General features: G+C 35.9%; 1 protein-coding gene across 1 annotated transcript in view; it reads right to left on the minus strand.

The window, feature by feature from the left end:
- Positions 1-268: 268 nt before the first annotated feature.
- The window catches only part of LOC129261097 (stAR-related lipid transfer protein 13-like), a 35,468-nt gene continuing 13,810 nt past the window's right edge, over positions 269-21,926 (minus strand). The window contains exons 5-11 of the mRNA XM_054899142.2: positions 21,341-21,466; positions 6,802-6,935; positions 5,093-5,290; positions 4,378-4,524; positions 3,541-3,704; positions 2,975-3,100; positions 269-2,712 (exon numbers count right to left, since the gene is read on the minus strand). Coding sequence (XP_054755117.1) covers positions 2,421-2,712; positions 2,975-3,100; positions 3,541-3,704; positions 4,378-4,524; positions 5,093-5,290; positions 6,802-6,935; positions 21,341-21,466 — 1,187 coding nt within the window. The 3' untranslated portion in view covers positions 269-2,420. The remainder of the gene's footprint in view (positions 2,713-2,974; positions 3,101-3,540; positions 3,705-4,377; positions 4,525-5,092; positions 5,291-6,801; positions 6,936-21,340; positions 21,467-21,926) is intronic.

Consider the following 21,926-nt stretch of genomic DNA (forward strand, 5'->3'; position numbering starts at 1 on the left):
TTTTCACTACCGTCAATGTAGCACATTTTACATATATGGCCAAATTGAATTGAATTTTTGTTGAATTTTGCATTAGTTTGCCAAGTCTACCCTGAGGTGCCTGATCAATTAATGTATTAAGTCTAAATTTTGCAAGTGCATGGTGTTCTAATAATATATAAAACATAATTCATTGTGCGTTTTTTAAATTTTCTCAAAGGGCTTTGTCAAAATCTAAGCTATGAATGAGCTAACCCAGTCAAAATCTTCAAAGAATTCATATATTTTTGGCTATTTTACACAATCCAATCAATTAAACAACGACTTTACACATGACAATACACATGGTTAAGGACAATGTTTGACTAAAATAAGAGCAACATTGAAGGGCTGAAACACTGAAATTGGCTCTCCTGAACAATATTGTGCATACAAATAACCACAGACCCTTATCATACTAAAATATTAATATTTAGTAGCATTTGCAGTACAATGGTATTCGACTGGCTGTTATAATATCAAAAAGGTGAGCCTCTCACTTAATATTGAGTAACAATCCACTGCATTTCAAATTACAAGTTCAGTAGTATCAGTATACAGCTGCATGCGATGTGCAGAAGTTAGCAGTCACTGCACTTAAACAAAACAAATTCATATTCCTGAGTCGTTTACTACGGTGAATAAATCTGATGGATAGTTGTAAAGTCTGCATTGTTCATACCAATGAGGATACTGTGTCTATCTGCCAATTGAATGAGGCTACGAGTTGTCTTGGCACAAAGAAACACACTTTGCTTCAGCAACGATCAAGCTGAAACTACATGAACAGTTTGGATAATACTCAACATTCAAAACGCTACACTAAACTTGGCACTAAGCCCTAAGTGCAAAAATTTTTTTTTCTGAGTTGTACTAAAATTGTTAAATCATTTGATACATACTCCTGCCATGAGTATGAGAACTTTTATAAAATAATACACAAAATGATTCAAATATTGACATGAAAACAGACTTTGAGCAAAGGAGGTATTAAACAACTACATAAAACATCATATATGGGACTAGAGACATTCACATGAAGTCATCATGTATGACATTAAATTGCACACTTGTAATCCATATGTGTTTTTCCATTAAGTTTTATCAAATAAATATCCTACAAATAATTGTAAACAAAATACACTGAGCACATCCACACAAGTAAACTTCCACCCCTAAAACTCAAGACGAGATACTCTGAGCTTAGACACAAACACAAAATCAGAAGACAATACGATAAAATGATACAAATCAAATCATCATCTCTTAAATCCACTCCATTATATATCTCTCCCATTCAATATCTCTCCTATAAATAGCACAAATATTCACAGAGTAGAATTATTAAACTTCAATTGGAAAGCTTTAAATGCTCAATAAGCAAAAATCCAATTCCCCTTTCACTTCATCAAAGTTGTGCAAATATATGAATAACTATATTCAAGTTTCACTGAAAATGAGTACAAGATTTTTAAATTTGTAACCTTATAAATATCAACTAGGTAACACTACCTAATTCCCATCACTCCTTCAAAATGTTCACATAACATTTAACAAAGTACATGATCATTAGCCTCCTACAAGGGATAGTAAAAATCAATAAAATTTACACATTTCTTGCCCCATGGTTAAATATCTTATCAAGAATAGTCTTTGGTATTTCACAAAAATATCAGCATTGAATAATTCACAAACATTGTCACTGTATCCTCACATTAAATCAAATTATGAGCTCTCTGCTTATGAATAGTGGCCATAATATATCCCTTTCATTTAGAAATATACAAATCTGATGTGCTGAAAATATGGTATTAAATGGAGGGATAAAAAAGTACAATCTATATTTCATTGAAGTATTTTGGGCAAAACATTGATTTCTATTTTTGTTATTATTCCAAAATATGAAAATATGGTCTTAATAGAGTTATCATGATTGTAAAATAAGGATAAAAGGTTTTCTAAGAATGTTGTTTCCTAAGACAAGTTATATCAACATGCTAAGGCATTCATACATGAATTAACTAAATAAAGATGGGCATGAACTCAACTTCATGGCAATATTTCTTATACAACAAGGCTGCAGATGCACAACCTCTTTGCTTGTAATGGGGCAAAGATCAAAACGCTTACTGCTACTGCTGAATAAGCAGGAGATCACCAACCCTGCTCATTTCAGAACACAAGCATTGTAAATGCTACATGTGTCTTTGCCTTGATGATACTGTTGACAGTGTCATGTTGCTATTGAGGAGCCTTCTAGAACTGTATGACCAGCAGTCGATTCTTCTGTACCACAAAGAATAAATTAATCAAGAGCTCTGCTCAATCAGACCACAGTGACACTGAGGAGTAAGCATATCTTCTTAGAAGACTTAAGTGTTTTGTTTTTGGGCACCAGACCTTCAAACTTTTGTTTCTGGTCCCGTTGCTGGAGGGGTATAGAGGTTGCGGATGTGGGCTACCGTCTGAGCCAGGAGGTGTCCATATGCCTTGTTATACCACTCCAAGGTGCGTCCCTTGGTGTCCACCCTGCTGATGTGTGTCAGACGAGACTTGCCTGATCCGCAAGGTTCGATGAGGAAGCGTGATGCAAGCTCTGTACCCCTGACACTGCCTGCAAGGGAGGAGTCTGGATGTTCAATGGAGGTGGATACCAGGACACATGCTCCTTTCTGGAGATTTGTCCTCCAAGACCTACATGATCAAAAGAAAATAACAGATATTGGTGAACTTGAGCACTCAAGGTAATTATAATCCCAGCAGTTTCCGACAGGAAACAGCGAAGTACCTTCATTTTATCAGACGGAGAGATTAAATTTTGACAGAATATCACTTGATAAAATAATCTAGTTTTTGAAACAAGGATAATTTTTGGAAAAAAATAAGATAAATGGTCTTGTCAACATATTAACAACCTGGTTCTGTTCTCAATGCTCCATTGGTTTACTGTACTAACCTCAAGACTGTGTAGCTCCTGGTCGGGTGTGGTGCCATGGAATTGACCACATACTCAAAGACCTCAGTCTGGTTGTCTATTTTCTCAACTGATCTCCATTTCAGTAGGTCTTCATCCCAGTATTGCCTTCAAGGAAATGAGGAGGGTTGCAGAATATGATGATTAAAATGTGTTGATGTAAAATGTTCAATGAAAAAAAGTGAGAAATTCAACAGCAAATTTCATAGGAAGATGCAATCATTTTCTGGTTTTAAACAATAGCACATTATCTTCTAATCACTGCGAGTAAAACTTAAGATTCCGTTTTTGTCCTTTTGTGCCTTGGAGAAAATTAGAGTTGTCCTATTCTACATCATAATGACATCATCTGTGTGGCCAATTTGAAATCCTCTTAGCTATAGTGATGATAACTATTTAAAACTTAAAAAAAATATCAACTTTCCTGTTGTTTGGCTGATTTTCTTAAAACTTTTGCATGTCTTTCTGCTAAACAGATTTTTCTCCATTCTTTTAAAACATTCTACTTGTTTTGGATTCTCATTCAATGAGGAAAGTTTAAATCTTACCTTTCTCTCAGCACTCTTTGTAAGATGACGGAAGGAGGGGCCTCAATATCAGTGGTGCATTTCCAGAGACGAAGAGGATGGCCATCACCGACCTTCTTGTATGCCACCTCAACTTTGTCTACTGGTGAACAGGTCACCCACCCTTTGAATTTCTCACGGGATTCCTGAAAAGAAATCAATAGAATACAACATGTTTAAAATGTTGCAGTCTTAGTATGAAACAGGAACATTTGTTATTTGGACAATCACCACTATTGTCATTAACACAATAACCATCATTACCATTACCATCACCATCACCATCACCAAAGTCACCATCATCATATCATCACCATCACCACCGTCATCAACATCATCATCATCATATTATCATCATCACCATCACCATCACCAAAGTCACCATCATCATATCATCACCATCACCATCATCATCACCATCACCACCGTCATCAACATCATCATCATCATATTATCATCATCACCATCACCATCACCAAAGTCATCATCATCATATCATCACCATCACCATCATCATCACCATCACCACCGTCATCAACATCATCATCATCATATTATCATCATCACCATCACCATCACCAAAGTCACCATCACCATCATCATCACCACCGTCATCAACATCATTATCACCATCCCCATCATCATCAACATCATCATATTATCATCATCACAAGCACACCCATCATACCCATCATCGTCAAACATCTCAATTCTGCAACCAAATCAAGAGAACCATCCAACCATCATCGGGCAAACCCTAGCTCTCACCTTACCCCCCCCCCCTCCTTTTATTCTGAATCACTCCCCTCATCCTCTCACCTTGAGGAGACCTTGGATGCAGCTCTCCAGATAGCTTTTGTAATCTCCACTCTCATCATTCCTCTTCCTCCCAAGCTCCTCTAATGTCACCGGTTCACCAAGATCCATGTAGGAGAAATGACACTTGGCAAGTAAGTCCTCAGGTACCTATGAAAAACAGAAAGAAAGTTTAAATTTGTAAGTAAAATGTAATACAGACACAAGTAAAGAAATATAGATTCATGAATTAGACATGAGATTTACAAGTACAGACAAACTTGCTTTGGTGACAACCTGTACAAATTTACTCATAACAGGGACCCCTGGGAGAATATTGTATCACTGCATGATGGTACTTAACTGTATAATTAACAAAAAACAAAAAACTGAATAATGAGGAGAACCTGCCTGTAGTTTCCCTTATATTTATTCCCTATTGAAACATTTAATACAGGGACCTGTCTCTGAAAACACTTGCTCATATAAAAGATCACTTTTCTTGTCTCTCCTGAGTGGTCCTTATATACTGGTTTGATTGGAGTAGAGAGAATGATAAGAAATGGATTAATTTGTCATACTGAACAACAAAAGAAATTTTACCACATCATAAATGACACTAGAAGATTTTCTCAGTTGATTATTAACACATTGCTTGTGGGATTGGGTACTCCCTGTACAAAGTCTAAAAGGACTTTACAGGAAGCAATAATCAATGGATTAAGGTAGTTGCCCTTACCATAAAGAGCTTCTTGCACTCCCTGATCATGAGAGCCAAGCACTCATTGGCAGCGACGTTCTCAATCAGTTCCTTCTGATCTGGTTTGCCTGCCATCTTACGCCTCTGACGGGGACTCGTCGGGTGACGAGAGCTCTCTCCAGAGTTCAGTTGGAATAGTGACGGAGCAAAGCAGACAGCTAGGTTGTATGCAGTCATCTGGATTAAGAAGAGATGATTGGTCAATTAGTTAATAACTTACATGATCAATGTGGTTTTATCATCACAAACACATTTTTTTCATAAGTATTTTGAGAGGCAACCTAGAAATTTTCACGCTTGTCATGTGTTATAAGGTAAAACAATGAATTAAAAAAATCAATTGCAAATAGCTTAAATTTGGATGTGATAAAAAACTATCCAAAAAATTATGTTCTTTTTTTGGCTCTCATTCAAAAGAGTTTTGTGAATAACTATGTCTACATATTTTTTGTTAATTCCAAGAATTCTAATTCTGCATTCTTAAAAAAAACCCATCATATATGATTGAAGTTCTCATGAAATAAATGTGATTATGCAAAATTGTGGTCAACCTCTAAAAATGAAGGCAATAAAACACTTATGCCCGTGTTTTCTTTCCTGGGTTGATCAGAAATTCCCTCCCAAGTGACTAAGTGTGAAGGTGTACTGCCCACTCATTAATTAGAATGAAATCCCTCCCAAAGAATGATTATCTTTGCAAGAATACTTAATAAGTAGCACGATGATGGAATGAAGTATCCAAGATTCAGTTCTTTAAGTCCTCAGGGTATTTTACTCAAATATTCAATTACTTGAGTAATATCCTTGATGAATTACCAGTATGATCTAATAATTTACAGTTTTATCTGCTTCCAACACAGATATCAACTGAGACTAAATTCCCTTCACCTTTCAAAACATTTAAATTTGTCTCAGATGAATGGAGAAGGGGGATCTATGTTCTAGAATCTCATGAACTATTCAAAATTTAATTTCTGGGATCATGTTGTCTTTCTTTGTCAATCCATGCCCCTTTGATGACTGTTTGTCAGTTTGAGTTTAGACACTAGTATTGCCTAGGAGGCATTCATTATCATCGATGGAACGCTGCAATTATGGATTATACAACTAAGCTGCCTCATTCCCTGAAACCCACATCCAAAGGGCGGAATAATTTCATAAATCTTTCTCAACTTTTGTCAATTCAACAAAGTTCTCCTTGAATTCCATCAAGAACTTTAGAGTGAAAACTTAAGGGGAGATTATCAAATCAAGTATGGGATTTTAAAGGTTCATTTGCTGCAAACTTCAGTGACAATTATGCATTCATATTGACAAAAATTAAATGTTCCCTTTTAAATCTACAAAGAAATTATAATCTTAAATTCATCCTCTAAAATGGAAAGAAAGGCTGCACTCTGCTTAATCACATCAGTTATCGGTAGATGTACCTCCTCATTCCATAATGATTCCTAGCAATTGTATGAAGCCATATACAGCATTTGAAAACACAGACACACCCCCAATAAAAGTTAGAATGTTAATATCGGATGAAAAATATACACAAGTCTTGAATTTGAAAGGCTTCATCTTGTTAATTTCACATAGAGATAGTAATCAACATCTGAGTAAAGAGCACAGCTTCAAGCCCATAATTGCATGTAAATGGGTTGATGAGCCGTTTCCATGGAAACCTATTGAAAACTCACCTGGTTGAGATCTGATTGGCTAGCGATGTCACTAAGGAATAGAAGGAGTGATTGAAGGACCTCTCTGTTCTCATCTGGCATCAGGAGGATGGCTGCCTGAATCACTGGGATACGAAGCTCTTTGGGAACGGATGCTGGAGGGGAAGATAAGATGGAAAATGTTGGGTTAATATCAGATCACGAACATAACAACACTACAACAACAACAACAGAATATTACAATTTTTTTATGGAAACCCAATAACATGTATATTTACAGAGGATGCACTAGCTTTACTTCCATCAGTGCAATGCAGTTTCCTGTTGTATATAAACATATGGATTGATTCATGTTTTTACTTATACCCTCTGCATACGTAATCTTCATCAAATCTTGGTAGGTTTTTCCACATCTTAGAAGCAGCAGCCATGGACAAAACTGATTTAAACATTGTATCCCAGAAAAAAATATGCCTAAGTTACAAGAAAAAAATATAAACATAAAGCAAAAACAAAGGTTGAGGAAAGCAAGAAAGCAGAACTATGCCACATGATAAATATCATATGCATGTTGCACAAATGCAAAGGGATATTCTCTTTATTTTTTAATTTACAGGTTTTTCCTGTAAAGTACAAACAACTTCAAAACAAAATGAACTGTTTAGATAAAATGATCATGGAATCCCTTTGCAATCTTAAAATTTGCAAGGGTGTGCTTTTCTTTCACTCTAATATTCAATTATTTTGTTTATAGCGAAAAAGCATGTCAACAAAAGCAGCTGGAGCAGAGACAACCAGGCTAGTAGTACATGCTTCTTGCAATCATAGATCAACTTTAGCAGATTTGAGACGACAATAGGAAATTATCTATTGTCCACTCAACAAGATACAACCCCTGTTCCCTTTGACCGCATTCTTAAACTGATTTGAGAGAATTGTTACTGTCTAGATTCAAAGTCAAGCCGACAGAAACTAGATCAGCTCTGAGCAAGGACTGACCAGCTAAGATTGGATTAGGATATTTCATGATGATATCACAGAAAAGCTTTATTCCGACTGCTGCCGATTTATTTATTTATTTGTCAAATATCTGTTTGGTCTAGCAACTTAATTTCTGGGGCATACATCAAGCTATGATGCAGGATGGTGCTGGGACTGTATTGAAAGCTGCAAGATGACCCACATTCAAATATGTTTGAAGAAACAGCATATTGCCATGAATTTCAGGTCCATCGATGTCTAATTTTAACAACTTTGCAAGAAGATGACTAGACCTACTTCGTTGCAAATTTCCAATTACTACTGATTATTACGACATAGGAAAAATGTTGAAAGTACTATGTATGTTCCCCCCCCCCAAAAAAAAAACTCATGTCCCCTAAGTTACAATCACTTTGAGCAACATTTGAAAGTTTCACACAATTTCCATGAAGACTGATGGTAATGACCTTATGCAAAGAATACTACATATTGGGTTAGGTTAAAATACATTTTGAATCTGACGGAGTAAATCTCATAGGTCTAAGCAGAGTCGGGGTGAACGCCCTTCTGATACTAAACATTCCCATTTTGAATGGGAGCAGAGTGATGTCCAGAACAGTTACTGGTAGTCCAATCATGGTCTGGGAGGCATACCAAAGATAACGTCATTTCAAGAACTATGTCACGTCTTGAAGAGATAACTACAGATGTAGACTTACAATCCTTGATGACTGAGTGATACTGCACTTTTCTGCTCTGATTTTGTCATCCATAACTTACTTAGATTACGTAAATGGATTGATACAGGCTTATTCTCTACAGGAAAATTGTTCACAGTTCGAGTTTTGTATAATTCCGGCTATCATTTACAGCAATTAAGGTTTGTACATGAGAGTAAGGATTTTTAGTCAATGGCATTAAAGTATAGATATTTTCTTGTTTAATAATTTATAGCCCCTAAAGTTATTTTCTGTCATTACAGTAAAATACAGTTTCTATCATCAAGTCAGATATGTCTTTCTTATAATAATTTTGTCATTGCAAAGGCAAACACTCTTTGCATATTTGAAATGTAACCCTCTCGTCCATACTGTTTTCTTCTAATCCTTCCTCTACTTTCCCTTTCATCTTCTTCTTCTTCATCTTCTTTATCTGCCATCTATCTATTTCCCTGTCTCTCCTCTTCAAATACATTCCCTTCCCAGGTCTACACTATTACTCTCACATTGCTTCTGCGGCTCCAATTGAGCGATTATGATTCCAGGCGCTTTGGGGAGCATGGCATTTCCTGATTCGATTAGGAAAGGAATCGCAACGAGGCTCACAACAAGCTATTTCCTCCCTATCTGTCGGCCTGATAGCTCGGTCAGAGGAATCAGCCCTCGTTTCCGATCATCTTGCCCTCATCCAAAGTTCACGTGGTGATTCTGCTACTGGATGAAATAGCAAGTCACTGTAGAGAGCCACTGCTACATCTCTTCACTTCAAATGAGCCAAATTTGAAACATAGGTGTGAAAACAACCCCCCAAGGCTATTGGATATACCCTACCCAATTACTCTATCAAACTAATTATGAAACAATTAGCATTCGGGATATTAATAGAATTGTTACATAAGAGCATTTGAAATAGCACAGACTTCCTAGGATTTCAGAGAAGCAATCTCTTGAATGAAAATAATTTTCTAAATGAATCTTCATGAACGTCTGGACAGGACAAAAGAAAACAGATAATAGCTGGGTATAACAAAGGACTATTAGCTATATTTAGCTGCTGAATGGGCCTCTCTTAATTGGCTTCTGTTTTCACTTTAAGGTTTCTTGCCAGAATCTTCCCTGAAACAGAAGAACAAAAGGAATAACATCAAGCGAGGGAGAAGCAAGATGAAAAAGAAAGGAAAAAGAGATGTTTAATAGGGTTAACAAAACAGGGGGCAAAGACAAGAGCTAGTACATACAAAAAAGAAGTTGAGAGACCATTTACTGAAACCTGGCAAATATAGACCAATATGTACAACTAGGCAGGTTCTGGTTTTGGTTCTACCGAATTCCTCAGCTGAGAAGTCACATCCAGGCACATATCGACTGACAAGTGTATAGCATGTTTGAAAAGTATGAAGGGGATCTAGCAATTTATATGTTGAGCCTTTGCAAACTATCACTGAAGGTGGGGATATTTCTAACATGGGTCAGATGAGAATGCAAACTGGTGAAAAAAGAAAGTCCATTGTCGATGATCAGAGATAAATTATCCAACAAAAGTGTGAAAGATCATTCAAACATATGCTAAAAACTGCACCACTTATTATTTTTTTTAGGGCCTCGTCAAAACAAGTATCCATCACGTTATAAAAGCTCCATCAGCTTCAAGTAATAGCCTGCCATCACAGCTGCAATTGACATTGGATTCACCAAACCAACTCATCATTAAATGGTAAATGAGCTCATTTGAAGTAAATTCATATCATAAACACCCTATCAATTCCTGTCTTGCATTGTTCGTTAAATCTGATAGTTTCATATTTTTTTTTCATTCTTGCAGACAGCGCTAAACTAAATAGCCTCTGGTTACAAATGAGAACTGAGTGTTTCCTTGTGTAGATCACTTCACTCTCTCACAGTGGTTGATGTCACTCTCAAATCATTTCCCTCTGGTTTTATAAGGGTGCGTCCCTATTTTCTGGGAACCCTAACAATCCCTCTTGTGGTTTGTCAATGACTTCTCCTATCCATCTTTCTTCTCATTATATTCCTATTTTCTTTTCTGAAGAATATCCCAATTTCTCTGAACTTCTCCGCATTTAGAGTGGGAGCGAGAACGTTCTTGAATTTCACACAGGAAAAATCAATATTTGGAATAAAAGAATGGAAGCTGGGTTGAAGAAAGCACACCATCATGATCATCAGTAGAATTGGAAATCACCATGACAACGTAAAATTGTGAATGCATCACTGCAGTGGCGTAAGAATGTACCCATATGTTTCCAAGTATCTTACAAAGTTCATTCAGCTGTTCTTCTCCTTTTCATACTCATATCCTCTACAACAAAACTGATCTTTCTCTAGAAGATTGAAAACATTTTAAAGTAGAGATTTTGACATGCATCCGCTGTACGGAGACGTGCCTTTGTGATAAATATTGAGATTGGAAAATAAGAGGGTTTGGATCATGGAGACTATTATTAGCTCAGGTGGCTCTCAAGCATCAGTAGGCTAAAGGTCAAAGTCAAGGTCATAACCCAAGGAGGTGATGTTAGGGGCCTCCAGGTGTTGACCCAGGGATAAATCCAGTCATCCCCGGCTTGCTTCACAACCGAACTAACGACCGCAGACCCTGCTCTACAACCGCAGAACCCCCACTGCATGGATTCAAAATAAGAATCTTTAAAGAAGTTAAGATGTGGCGATGACATGATTTTCTTTCCCAACACCAAACTTGGATGATTCATTCATATAAAATTCTGGAGGATACCCTAAAAGTTTTGCTGGTAATACACTTGTATCTGACTGCAATCACATTCCACATTGTACATGTATACCAATATATTTTCAGAATGGACAACCGGTTCACTCCCTCTTTACTTTTTATCAAAAACTTTGTAAGTAAAAAACTCAAATGGGATCTGACTTCATTTACAAACTCTCTGTAGGTACAGTATATGATCAAACAATAAAAAGCTACATGTATACCCTCTTCAAATGAAAATACATGTATCACTGAATGTTGCTTTCTCAAAAATGCAACAGGGAAAAGGATGAATTTAATCCTTCAAAGATGGTTAAACTTTTGCACTCTAGGTGATCAAGATGTTCAGATGGACATAATCCTAGCACATAATGCAAATAGAAAAAAAAATAATTTAAAGATACTAGAAATCTGTAAATTTTGGACAGTTTCCATCAGTCCGCACCCATCTTCACCCCTCACCCCTTAACTTTCATATGGCTCCCAGCAGCTTTGGCTTATTGTGAAACTACGTGGGCTTGGGCTTATCAATAATACCAATCCAGCTTGGTTTCTGTCTCTGAAAAAAATGAAATATGGGTCCGATATGGTAAACTTGATTCCAAATAATCCATTAGTTCCTTCGGATGCCACTCTGAAGTGAGTTCTAAACAGACTGGTTTACACTCTGCAGTCGGACCCTGAAAGACTTCACCTCTCAAATGAAACAGATGATTTGGATTTGTGTGTGGTCTGGGGTGTATGGTTTGAGGAAGATGGATCGAGATAGCGGGTGAAAGGGTGCAGGCAGATGGTTTGAAGAAAGATAGAATGAATGAAGAGAAGAGATACATTGGAGAGAGACAGGCATTGAGGTTGCACATTATGTAATAAAAAGGTATGTACAGGAAGATGCAGAAATAGTGACAGAAAAAGGTATGTACAGCAACTTGCAGAAATAGTGACAAAATAGTAAAATTAGGTTAAAAAAGAACATGGTTTAACCAACATACAAAGAGGCAAAGAGACAGAATGAAGGTTGAGAAAAAGGGAGAAGGAATAAAAGGAAGGGGAAAAACATAGGTAGAAGTACTAAAAGAAGGGGAAAAATAAGAAAATACATTAACAAAGAGAATAAGAAATAAAAAATGATGAAAGAAAAACAAAGAATTAGGAGGAAAGAAAATATGAATAGAGCCACACATGAGGAAGAAAATAGAAATGAAATGAGAATGAGTATGAAAAATTGAAATAAACAGATATGTAACACACTATACAGTGCGTCCCAAAAAAAACTATACACTTTTGAAATGGCTGCCAAATGAAAAATATAGCACTTTGGGGAAAAACACTTACATGTATGGAAGCCAATTAAGTCAACTCTCAAATGACACCAAAAAGTTAGAAAACTATTCATGCTTGAGCGAGCACTGCCCACTGAAACAAAGGGTATGAAAATTAGGGTGGGCTGGAATTAGCCTTCCAATTTATGTCAGTTTTTGAGAGGCAAATCCTTTGCAACTTGCAAAGTTAAGGGCGTTGTGATAAATTAATGATCAGCCGTGACCAGTTTTGGTTGTTTAAGCAAATTTCATAAATTATTAAATTGAACTTTAATGCATGAGTGAACACAAATTACACTTTTTGGGCAGCATTTCAACTTAATCATGTGGATCACAGCAATGTGTTCATGGGTGAGATAGGACTTAAGTGAGAGAAGTAGGTTGAAGGAATAAGGGTCAACAGAACATTCAGCTCCCGCCCCCTTCCTCTTTACTGCCCTCCCCTCCTATTGAGAGATTGATGGCTATTGTCATGTACGCGTGAAGTCCAGAGCAGAATGTTGATTTAATGATAAATTCTGAATTGGGGCATCAACTTTTTCCTATCAATCATTTAATCAAAAATTTATCAGTAAACCAACTCATTCAATGTGTAATGTGATCAATCAAACATTCAGGGTTTTTTTCAATAAATTATTTCATTAATCATCATAATCAGTAAATTTCTTGGAAATCATTCAATGAAAAAAACTCAGCCACTGGTCACTTGGCAGTTAAGCGTTGAATAGGCTACAATCCAGGAAGTGAGACAGAAAGAGAGGGGGACTGGGAAATGGAGGTGGACGGTACATATGACTTTAAATTTGTAAAAGGACAAAAAGAAGAGGAATGCCCTTTTAACCAAGTCTTAGCATATCTCGCCCTTTTGCTTGTAACAGGTACCATCACATTACTCTGACTCTCACGAACACACTTTTGAGGTCAACAAGATGAAAATGCTACACTAAAATTACAATTCCTGTTCACTCATGCATTAAATTCTAATTTAGTAACTCATAAAATTTGCCTAAGAAACCAAAGTTATCTCATTCATTAATTTAGCTTAACACCCTTAGCTTTGCAAGTTCCAAAGGACTAACCACAAAAAAAAAAACTGTAAGGCTAATTCCTGCCCAGCCTAGTCGAGCTTAGTCTCTCAGGAGAGAAGTGGAGGGGGGGGGGTAGAGATGGAGGGAGGGGTTGCTAAATGTTCTGTTGACCTTTATCCCATCAACGTACTTCACCTACCTAAGTCATATTATCCCCTCATCTGACTCTCATGAACACATTGCTGAGATCCACATGATAAAGTCAAAATGCTGCACTAAAAATTGCAATTCATGATCACTCATGCATTAAATTTCAATTTGATAACGCATGTAATTTTCACAAACAACAAACTGATCACAACTGATCATTAATTCACCAAATAACCCTCAACTTTGCAAGTACCAAACAAAACGCCTGAAAGAAATTGGGAGGCTAATTCCAGCCCACCCTAATTTTCATACCCTTTGTTTCAGTGGGCGGTGCTCGCTCAAGCATAAATAGTTTTCCAAGTTTTTGGTGTCATTTGAAAGTTGACTTTATTGGCTTTCCATATATGGGCCATTCCGGTTAAGACTTGGACAAAGGGGTCGAAAAATAAAGTACTCGCTAGGCTTGGTTTTTCATGTGTTTTAGATAGGCCAACACATCGGTAAACTGGTTCAGATAAGGAAAAGATAAGCTGGCATGTCTATTTCACAATATCACCTGATTTCTAAAAATGTTGGGACGTTACTCTTCCCGAGTGGACATGCATAAAAATGAATAAATAAGGAAAATTTTCGTTGTTTTTACGCATAAAGTCGATCATAGAAGAAACTCGGAGGTGATCGAAGCACTAGTTTGCGCTGCCAAGCTCAGTAGCAAGCGCAATCTTCGATACGCCGGTATGTTGGGACGTTACTCTAAGCGATATCGAAATAAATTGCATAATTCCAAAATATGACTTGAAAGTGCCTTTAAATGACAAACATCTCTGATATTTGATGAAATACCAGTAAATAAAAGACAGAAACATCGAGTTTTGTGCAGCAATTCTTCGCTTTGGCGAAGACAATTCGCGTGTCCCCAGTTGAGACGTTACGGTGCTAATGAAGGAACAAATTTTCAAAAAAAAAAAAGAAAAGGAAATTTTCTCGGCTTTACAAACGATGTGACTGTTTCAACGCAAATTAATGACACGGTAACATTACGGGGGGGGGGGGGGGGGGGGGGAGAATTGATAATCATAAAATTGAAATAGATAAATTCTAACGAAAGAACTAAAAGTAACTAATGAAATATAATGTATAGAATAAACAAATAAATTTGATTGAAAATAGGAACAATATCAAAATAACGTGGTTACATCCATGCAATCAATTTGTTTTTAATGGCTGATGTATATCACTTTTCAACTTTTGGAAAAGCGCCTGATAAGAATTATTTTTATTTTTTTATAATTTAGGTTGTGAATGTTTTGATTGATTGATGCTGTGATGAAATTATGGAAAAGAGAATAATAAAAGGAAAAAAGTCTCGCGTGATTTGTCTTTTTTTTAAATAACAATTTCGTGATGAAATCCTTGAATGAAATTGGAAAAGAAAATAATAAAAGGTAAAAAGTCTCGCGTGATGTGTCTTTAAAAAAACAATTTTGTGTCTTGTATCGTTTATAAATGCATCCTTTGACAGAATTTCTGCCCTCAATGAACCATCTTTTTTATTGCGTAGGCCTATAATGCCGATTATTCATGCTACAATGAGTTGTCAATATCAATTCAGCATTTATTTCAAATTCATTAAAAGTACTGGGTGATAAAATAATCATCAGACAAAGATCGAGAATATAACAATGAGAATAAAAATCTAATAAATTTAAACAAAAGTGATATTATTTGTTGGCACATATTTCATACAAATTGAAAGATAATTGATAGGAAATCGGGGATGCAATAAAAAGGCAGAAAGCTTGTTAAAATGATTTCACATCATTCTTGTCATTACGACCATTAATCGGATCTCCATTGTGCAAAATTGTTACCTTCATTGTCATTATCATCATCATCACCATCAATCATCATTATCATCACCATCATCATCTCATCGAACTTCCGAAAGTTTTTTAAATGTTTTTTTGGGGGGAGGGGGTTATTTTGACGTTTAAAAAAAGGTGTTAAAACGTCTAAAACCTACCACATGTTGACTTCCATAAAATGTTTACACAAAACGTCCAAAAACCAACTTGAATAGTTTTAGAACATAAAAAAATATCAATTTTGTTGGGAAGTCATCAGTTTGAGCCCCTTGTCATATCCGGATCCGCCGCATGGTACATTCAGGAACAAATGAAACCGTATAAAATATCTTTTTAGGTAGCGAACCATTAAAATATGTTTATTCAATACATTTGTTTCAGAATCCAAAATAAAATAAAATAAAATACATTTGATTAAAGCAAGATTATAATTTTATTGTCAAAAGAGAAGAAAATGGAATTCTGTCACAATTCGAATTACAACATTGGCCACACAACATTGACATAATTTGGGCACCTAAATCCAAACCGCCGCTGATACCAGGGGTCCCAGAACGGGGGGGGGGGGGGGGGGGGGGGGCGCTGGGATGGCTTTATCCCATCAGAAAAAAACATCTGATTTTGATTTTTTTTTGCATGGTCGACCACCCCCCCCCCCCCGACTTTCATCCCGTTTCGCAGCCCTCGATGTCAAAAAATTTAGCCGCCACTTTCCAAAAATCCTGAATTTTATATGAGACATTGTGGAATATTAAAAATAATAAATAACGTCTTAAAAGGACACTTGTCACATCGTGCATCGCTTGATACTGTATGCCTAAATTAACTTTTTTTTTCAACTCTTGAATACTAGTTTATTGCGAGGTAAAACAAATGAAAATAAAGACAATTTCAAGCATTATTAAAATTATATATGCGACACATTTTTGGCAATGTCCATCGTCAAAGTCGTAACGTCTAATTTGTAGTTTTTATATCTTTCGATTGTTTTTTTTAATTCTAGAACAGAAAATCAAAGTTGCTTGAAAGCACTATTTCATGAATTCATGTGAATAAAACAACCACCTAAATCTAAAGAATCACCAGCAACAAATTATGGTGTAAAAGTCGTGCGACGTTACGGAAGACATTGTCGTTTAAAATCATAACGTCTGAAGTAAAGAGAGCAGCCATAAACATCACATACGGTGATCACTTTATAAACGTAAAGCCTGACTGTGATTTAAACGTTTTTTCTGAGAACGATTAGAAGATTTTGATATGTTTTTGAAATAAATATAAAACTAAATATGGTAAAATACATAATTGTTACGAGGACGTTATTGCGGACATTTAATTCTACAGTGTCCTCATGGAGATCATAACGTGTAGTCTGTTCTAGTGCCTTTTACATCATTTTGTTTACATGTAAAATTTATAAAACCTTTTTAAGTGTCTCGGAAGGTATGGGCAGTCGTAAGATTTATTATGGAAATACACATTTTATCTATAAAAGAGTAGATAATGTACGATGTGCCGTTTTTACAATTTGGACGTCATTGGATAAAATATTGGACATGTCTTTGTGATTCAGAATAACGTCCTAGCGAAGGTGAAGCATGGCAAAAAGGTAAGAAAACTTCTTGCTTTATTTTGCAGCATTATGAAGAATAAGAATTCGATAATCTTGCCAACTAGATATGATTGTAGATCAGAATTAAATAAAAGTATCGATTATGCATGTAAGTAAACTTTTTTAGTTTGAGACGCGACGGTGGACACCCTCAAATCATGTCCACATCAAATGAGTAACGTCGTCATGATATCTATATAATTGTCCGGATTATCTCCTTAACTATATATATTTTTTTTATTTGTTTGTTCAGAATGAAACTCCCAACAAGACTACATCTCTTGATTACTACATTCCCGGCCATTTTTAGAATTACGTAGATTTTTCCTTAATATTTGTAATAATCATCAATATTTAGGTCGTCGTAATTTGATAACATATATTCAAGTAAATGCAAATTATATTCTAATAAAGAAAGAAAATCATTGGATATCTTTACAAATACGTTTAGAAATGAGGGTAGTACGGAAAAATATCACTAATCAATCAACACACCGCGACAAAATACGAGAAATCAACACCAAAACATAACAATCACCCAAGACAAAGCACGAAAGTTTAGACGTTACGGCAAACATATTGAAGGGACGGACAAGCTTTTTTTCTCCCTGGGACTACGTGACTGAAAACACACATGGAAAATTTTGTATGTGTATGAACAGGGTTGACCGGCGCACGTGCTCAAGAACTTTTGAGATGAATCTCGTATCGTGTGTGTGGTAGAAACTTGAAAGTTGGGACGTTACGAAGGGGACGGACAAAAATATCAGATTTTTGAAAGTACATTTTCATATCTCTCGTACATGGAATATCTGATCATACCATATGGGATTGAAAGAGTCCTCATGAGTGTATAATATGATAAGGTTAAGAAAGACAAGATGATTTACAGGCTCGATATAATAAGAGATTAATGAATCTAATATCAGGGGACGGACATGGTAACGTCTCAATACTAGTTTTTCAAACGGCAATATTTCTGAAACGTAAAACATGTCAACAATTTAGTTGGAATTATCAACAAACATACACATCAGACTTCTTTATGGTAATCCAACTCCATCACGTTTGTCTTTAATTTTGTTTTATTCCAGTTTGTTTAAGTATATATTCTGTTTGTCCAAATTTTCAGTACATTTTTGGGGAGAAATTCATACTTAAATCGTAAAATTCTCAACAATGAAAAAAATTTCCGTCTTGAAGTTATCACTGCTATCTCTACAGGACTGGTGAATAATAATTCACTCACTACAAATTTCTTATGTTGATATATATTTTTGGGGGAGGGGCTCGATTTTGACCTTGCCGTTTTCTCTCCTTAACCGGAATGGCCCATATATAAGTCTCTTCCCCCCAAAAGATATATTTTTTATTTGGCAGCAATTTCAAAAGTGTATAGTTTTTTTTGGGACGCACTGTAGAGGGTAAGGGAAAGCCTACACATGCTTGACAATATACAAGCATGGACCTACCTACTATAGAATATAATCCAAGGGATAGCCAAAGAGCAAAATGACAGACACAGAAAAAAAGGTATGAAGCACAGAAGCTGAAAACCATTAAACCAAATCAAAGAAAAATAAAGAGAAAAGGGTGGGCGAATGGAAGTGATTATCTAAGGATTTGATCTCTGCTCTCCCGCCATGCGATAGATGAATTGTTGCTTCTTTGGGGAGCCGTGTCAAACAGCTTGAACCAATTGCCAACTACAAACTTTGGGAGGCACGGCCAAGTTCAATCAAACAGCCAGAGTCACACAGATCAAGTGTTTATGCCACTGATCCGCTTTTTAACATGAACATGGCTATATTTAGAGATCCATTTATGCGACAACGACACACGGTATGTTTATATCTGGTGACCCGCTACACCTTTGACAAAGTGAAAGACATATCTAGAATGTACATGCTTGAGTAGTTCAATATTCTAATGGAAACTTGCTACTGTTTCACAAAATACACTTTACTTCAGGTTAAAACAACAGTTCAGTGAAACTACTTTGATGGTTATAGATAACAAATTGTCAAGTAACCAATTCTTATCATAATGTTGAGTAATCGTGGTAAAATTCCCCTTTGTTCATGTTTTACAACTTTTCTCAAACAAGTTCTTGTATATCTGTATCCCAAATTTGCTGAAAACTCCACGCAATATTGTATAGCTTTTTACAGATCACTCTTAAATTCACTTGTATTCAGTACAAACTTTTCATTTTCTTCTTCTTTAAAATAACATGTATTCCATTTGTTCTTGAACCAATAATGTGATAAGTTAGTTAGTTCAATATTACTTGCTCTCTAGAAATCTTTAAATATACACATAAATGAATACTTCCACAAGCAGCTGATATTCATGGGGGTAGCACTCCAAGATACTTGGCTACTTTCCAAACACAAAGTAATGCCTGAGAAATGTGAACTATTCAAAGCGCTATTACAATTTGCAACCAACTGCTGAAGAAACAAAATGAGAAGCCCATATCAGCAACATTGTTACATTGGTCTTTCTTCCCCCATCCAAAAACACTTGAGAAAATGAGATCTTTTAGGTGAGCTGCCGAAAATAACTTGGGTTCAAATTTGTGCTTTTTTGCTCAAGGGGCAAGATGCTTGGTACTACTAGGAGGAGTGATTTCTGATAGTTGAGCTCAGGAAACTCAACTGAGTTGTTTGGAAACCTTATTTGTGATAGCATGGAAATTGATAGAAAGATAGATAGATAGAGAGAGAGAGAGTACAAGACAGTACAAAAGATCTGATTTCAGTGAGGGATGTTGTAAGATTTTTAGAAGTGAAGGTCCTCACGTACACAGTAGAAAGATCATATTTCTATAAAAATCATATTCCTTTCATTATATTTCTATAATTATCCAACCAAGGTTTGAAGCCTTGCAAAAACAATTATCGGGTATGAAGCTTGCGAATGATAATTGTGTGAACAGGTTTGCAATAATACTGTACAGTGCATATCAAAAAAACTTTACACTTCGAAAAAGCCCTGGGAATAAAAAAATATACAACATGTGGGTAATTTTTTCACATATATTCTTGCGATTGGGTCTCATCTATCCAATGAAAGTAAAAGTTTTGTCAGAATGTTACACTTGAGTGAGCACTGTCCATTTTTGTAAAGCTCGCACAAATCTGTTTGCGCAGAAATGCTCATTTCACGCTGTGTCAAGGGGAAAGGGCGAAATCAAACTTACCCTGCGAAACATTTTTCATACATTTCCCTTGCACTTTTAGTCAATTGAAATAAAACGGATACATTCAAGCATTTTGTAACAATTTTGCCACCCAAATTTAAATTTCAACACTTAGTAAGCACAACCTTAATACCCTTTTTGTGCCAGCTGGATCTGAGGACATACCTGAATCTGAACAAAAGTTTATATCAGACATCTCCAGCATTTTTTCACTAAGTTTTTTATCATTAAAAGTGGGTTTACATTTCATGTTTCATTTAATACTTGTTTCTCCACACTTTTCCCAAGCTTGGCAATGATTAACAAACTGAAAATCAAGCTAAAGCCATTCCATGTAATCACAGCTCAGTGTAAAGCAAATATCGTCATGATGGCCTCGGTGTGTGGGGGAGTGGGGTGGAGCGAAATGCACTCTTCGAAGTGTTTTGGGCAAGGAAACAGGTAAAAAGAGGTAAAAGATATCTTCAAATCAATTTTACTAGCTAAATTCCACGTGTTCTTCATGATTTAGGTCTACTTTTATTCGCATAACTATTTCAAAGTTCTGCGCAAATCATTTTTCACTAACTTTTCAAAAGTAAGTGGTGCTTACTCAAGTGGAAATATTTTTCGACAGTTATATTGTCATTTGCTTAAATGGATCTGTACCAATGTTAAAATGTGGAAAAATCTTCAGGATATTACAAATGTATAATTTTACAGGATTTTTTCAAAGTGTAAACTTTTTTTTGATACGCACTGTATATTATAAAGACAAAAGGAGTTGTTTATCAAGCAGCTCTCAATAATCAATCAATCATAACAGGTCAAAATAGTCAAAACTTAGATATATGTAGACAAATATCAACCATGGAACGTGACTCTTCTTCCTTTTCTTATTTTTTCAAATAATATGTTAAACATATGTCTTTGTTTTCCATCAAGATACTTACAGGTAAAGAGGCTTATGAAAGTCTCAGAAAGTTTTGGTGTAAGCAGAGGTTCTGGTAATTCCCGGAAGTACTGTTTCAGCATATCAGCAACATCATAGGCCATCATGCCATCGTAACTCAGGGAGTCTGAAACACAAAATGTCATAGGGGCATAGATTTTTGATCAATTTCAACTTTCACATAATGTACTTCATGAAGGATTAGAGAGTGTTCATAAATCAATACTGATGAATGTAAACTTAAGTGCTATAATGCCGCCAATTTTTGGGTGGGTTGTAAGAGAATACATTGTAACTAAGTCATAGATAAATGTTTGCAATCAATGGGAAAACATTCGCTCAACAAGTAAATAATGGAAGTATATTAAGTATAATATCTTTCATATCATCTACAAACTTGCCCATCTCGATTGCACCCTTATCCCATCGCTACAATATCCCAATCCCTATCACACCCTTACTCTGCCTCAAACACACTGCACCCTTACCCCAACTTTACCTCACCCAATCCCAAAGTCCTTATACCATCTTGTCAAAACCCTTCTCATATCACAACTATATTAAACCTTACCCCACCATGACCTTAC

Source organism: Lytechinus pictus, chromosome 5 (genome assembly GCF_037042905.1).
Source record: "Lytechinus pictus isolate F3 Inbred chromosome 5, Lp3.0, whole genome shotgun sequence".
In the NCBI taxonomy this organism is placed as follows: Eukaryota; Metazoa; Echinodermata; class Echinoidea; order Temnopleuroida; family Toxopneustidae; genus Lytechinus; species Lytechinus pictus.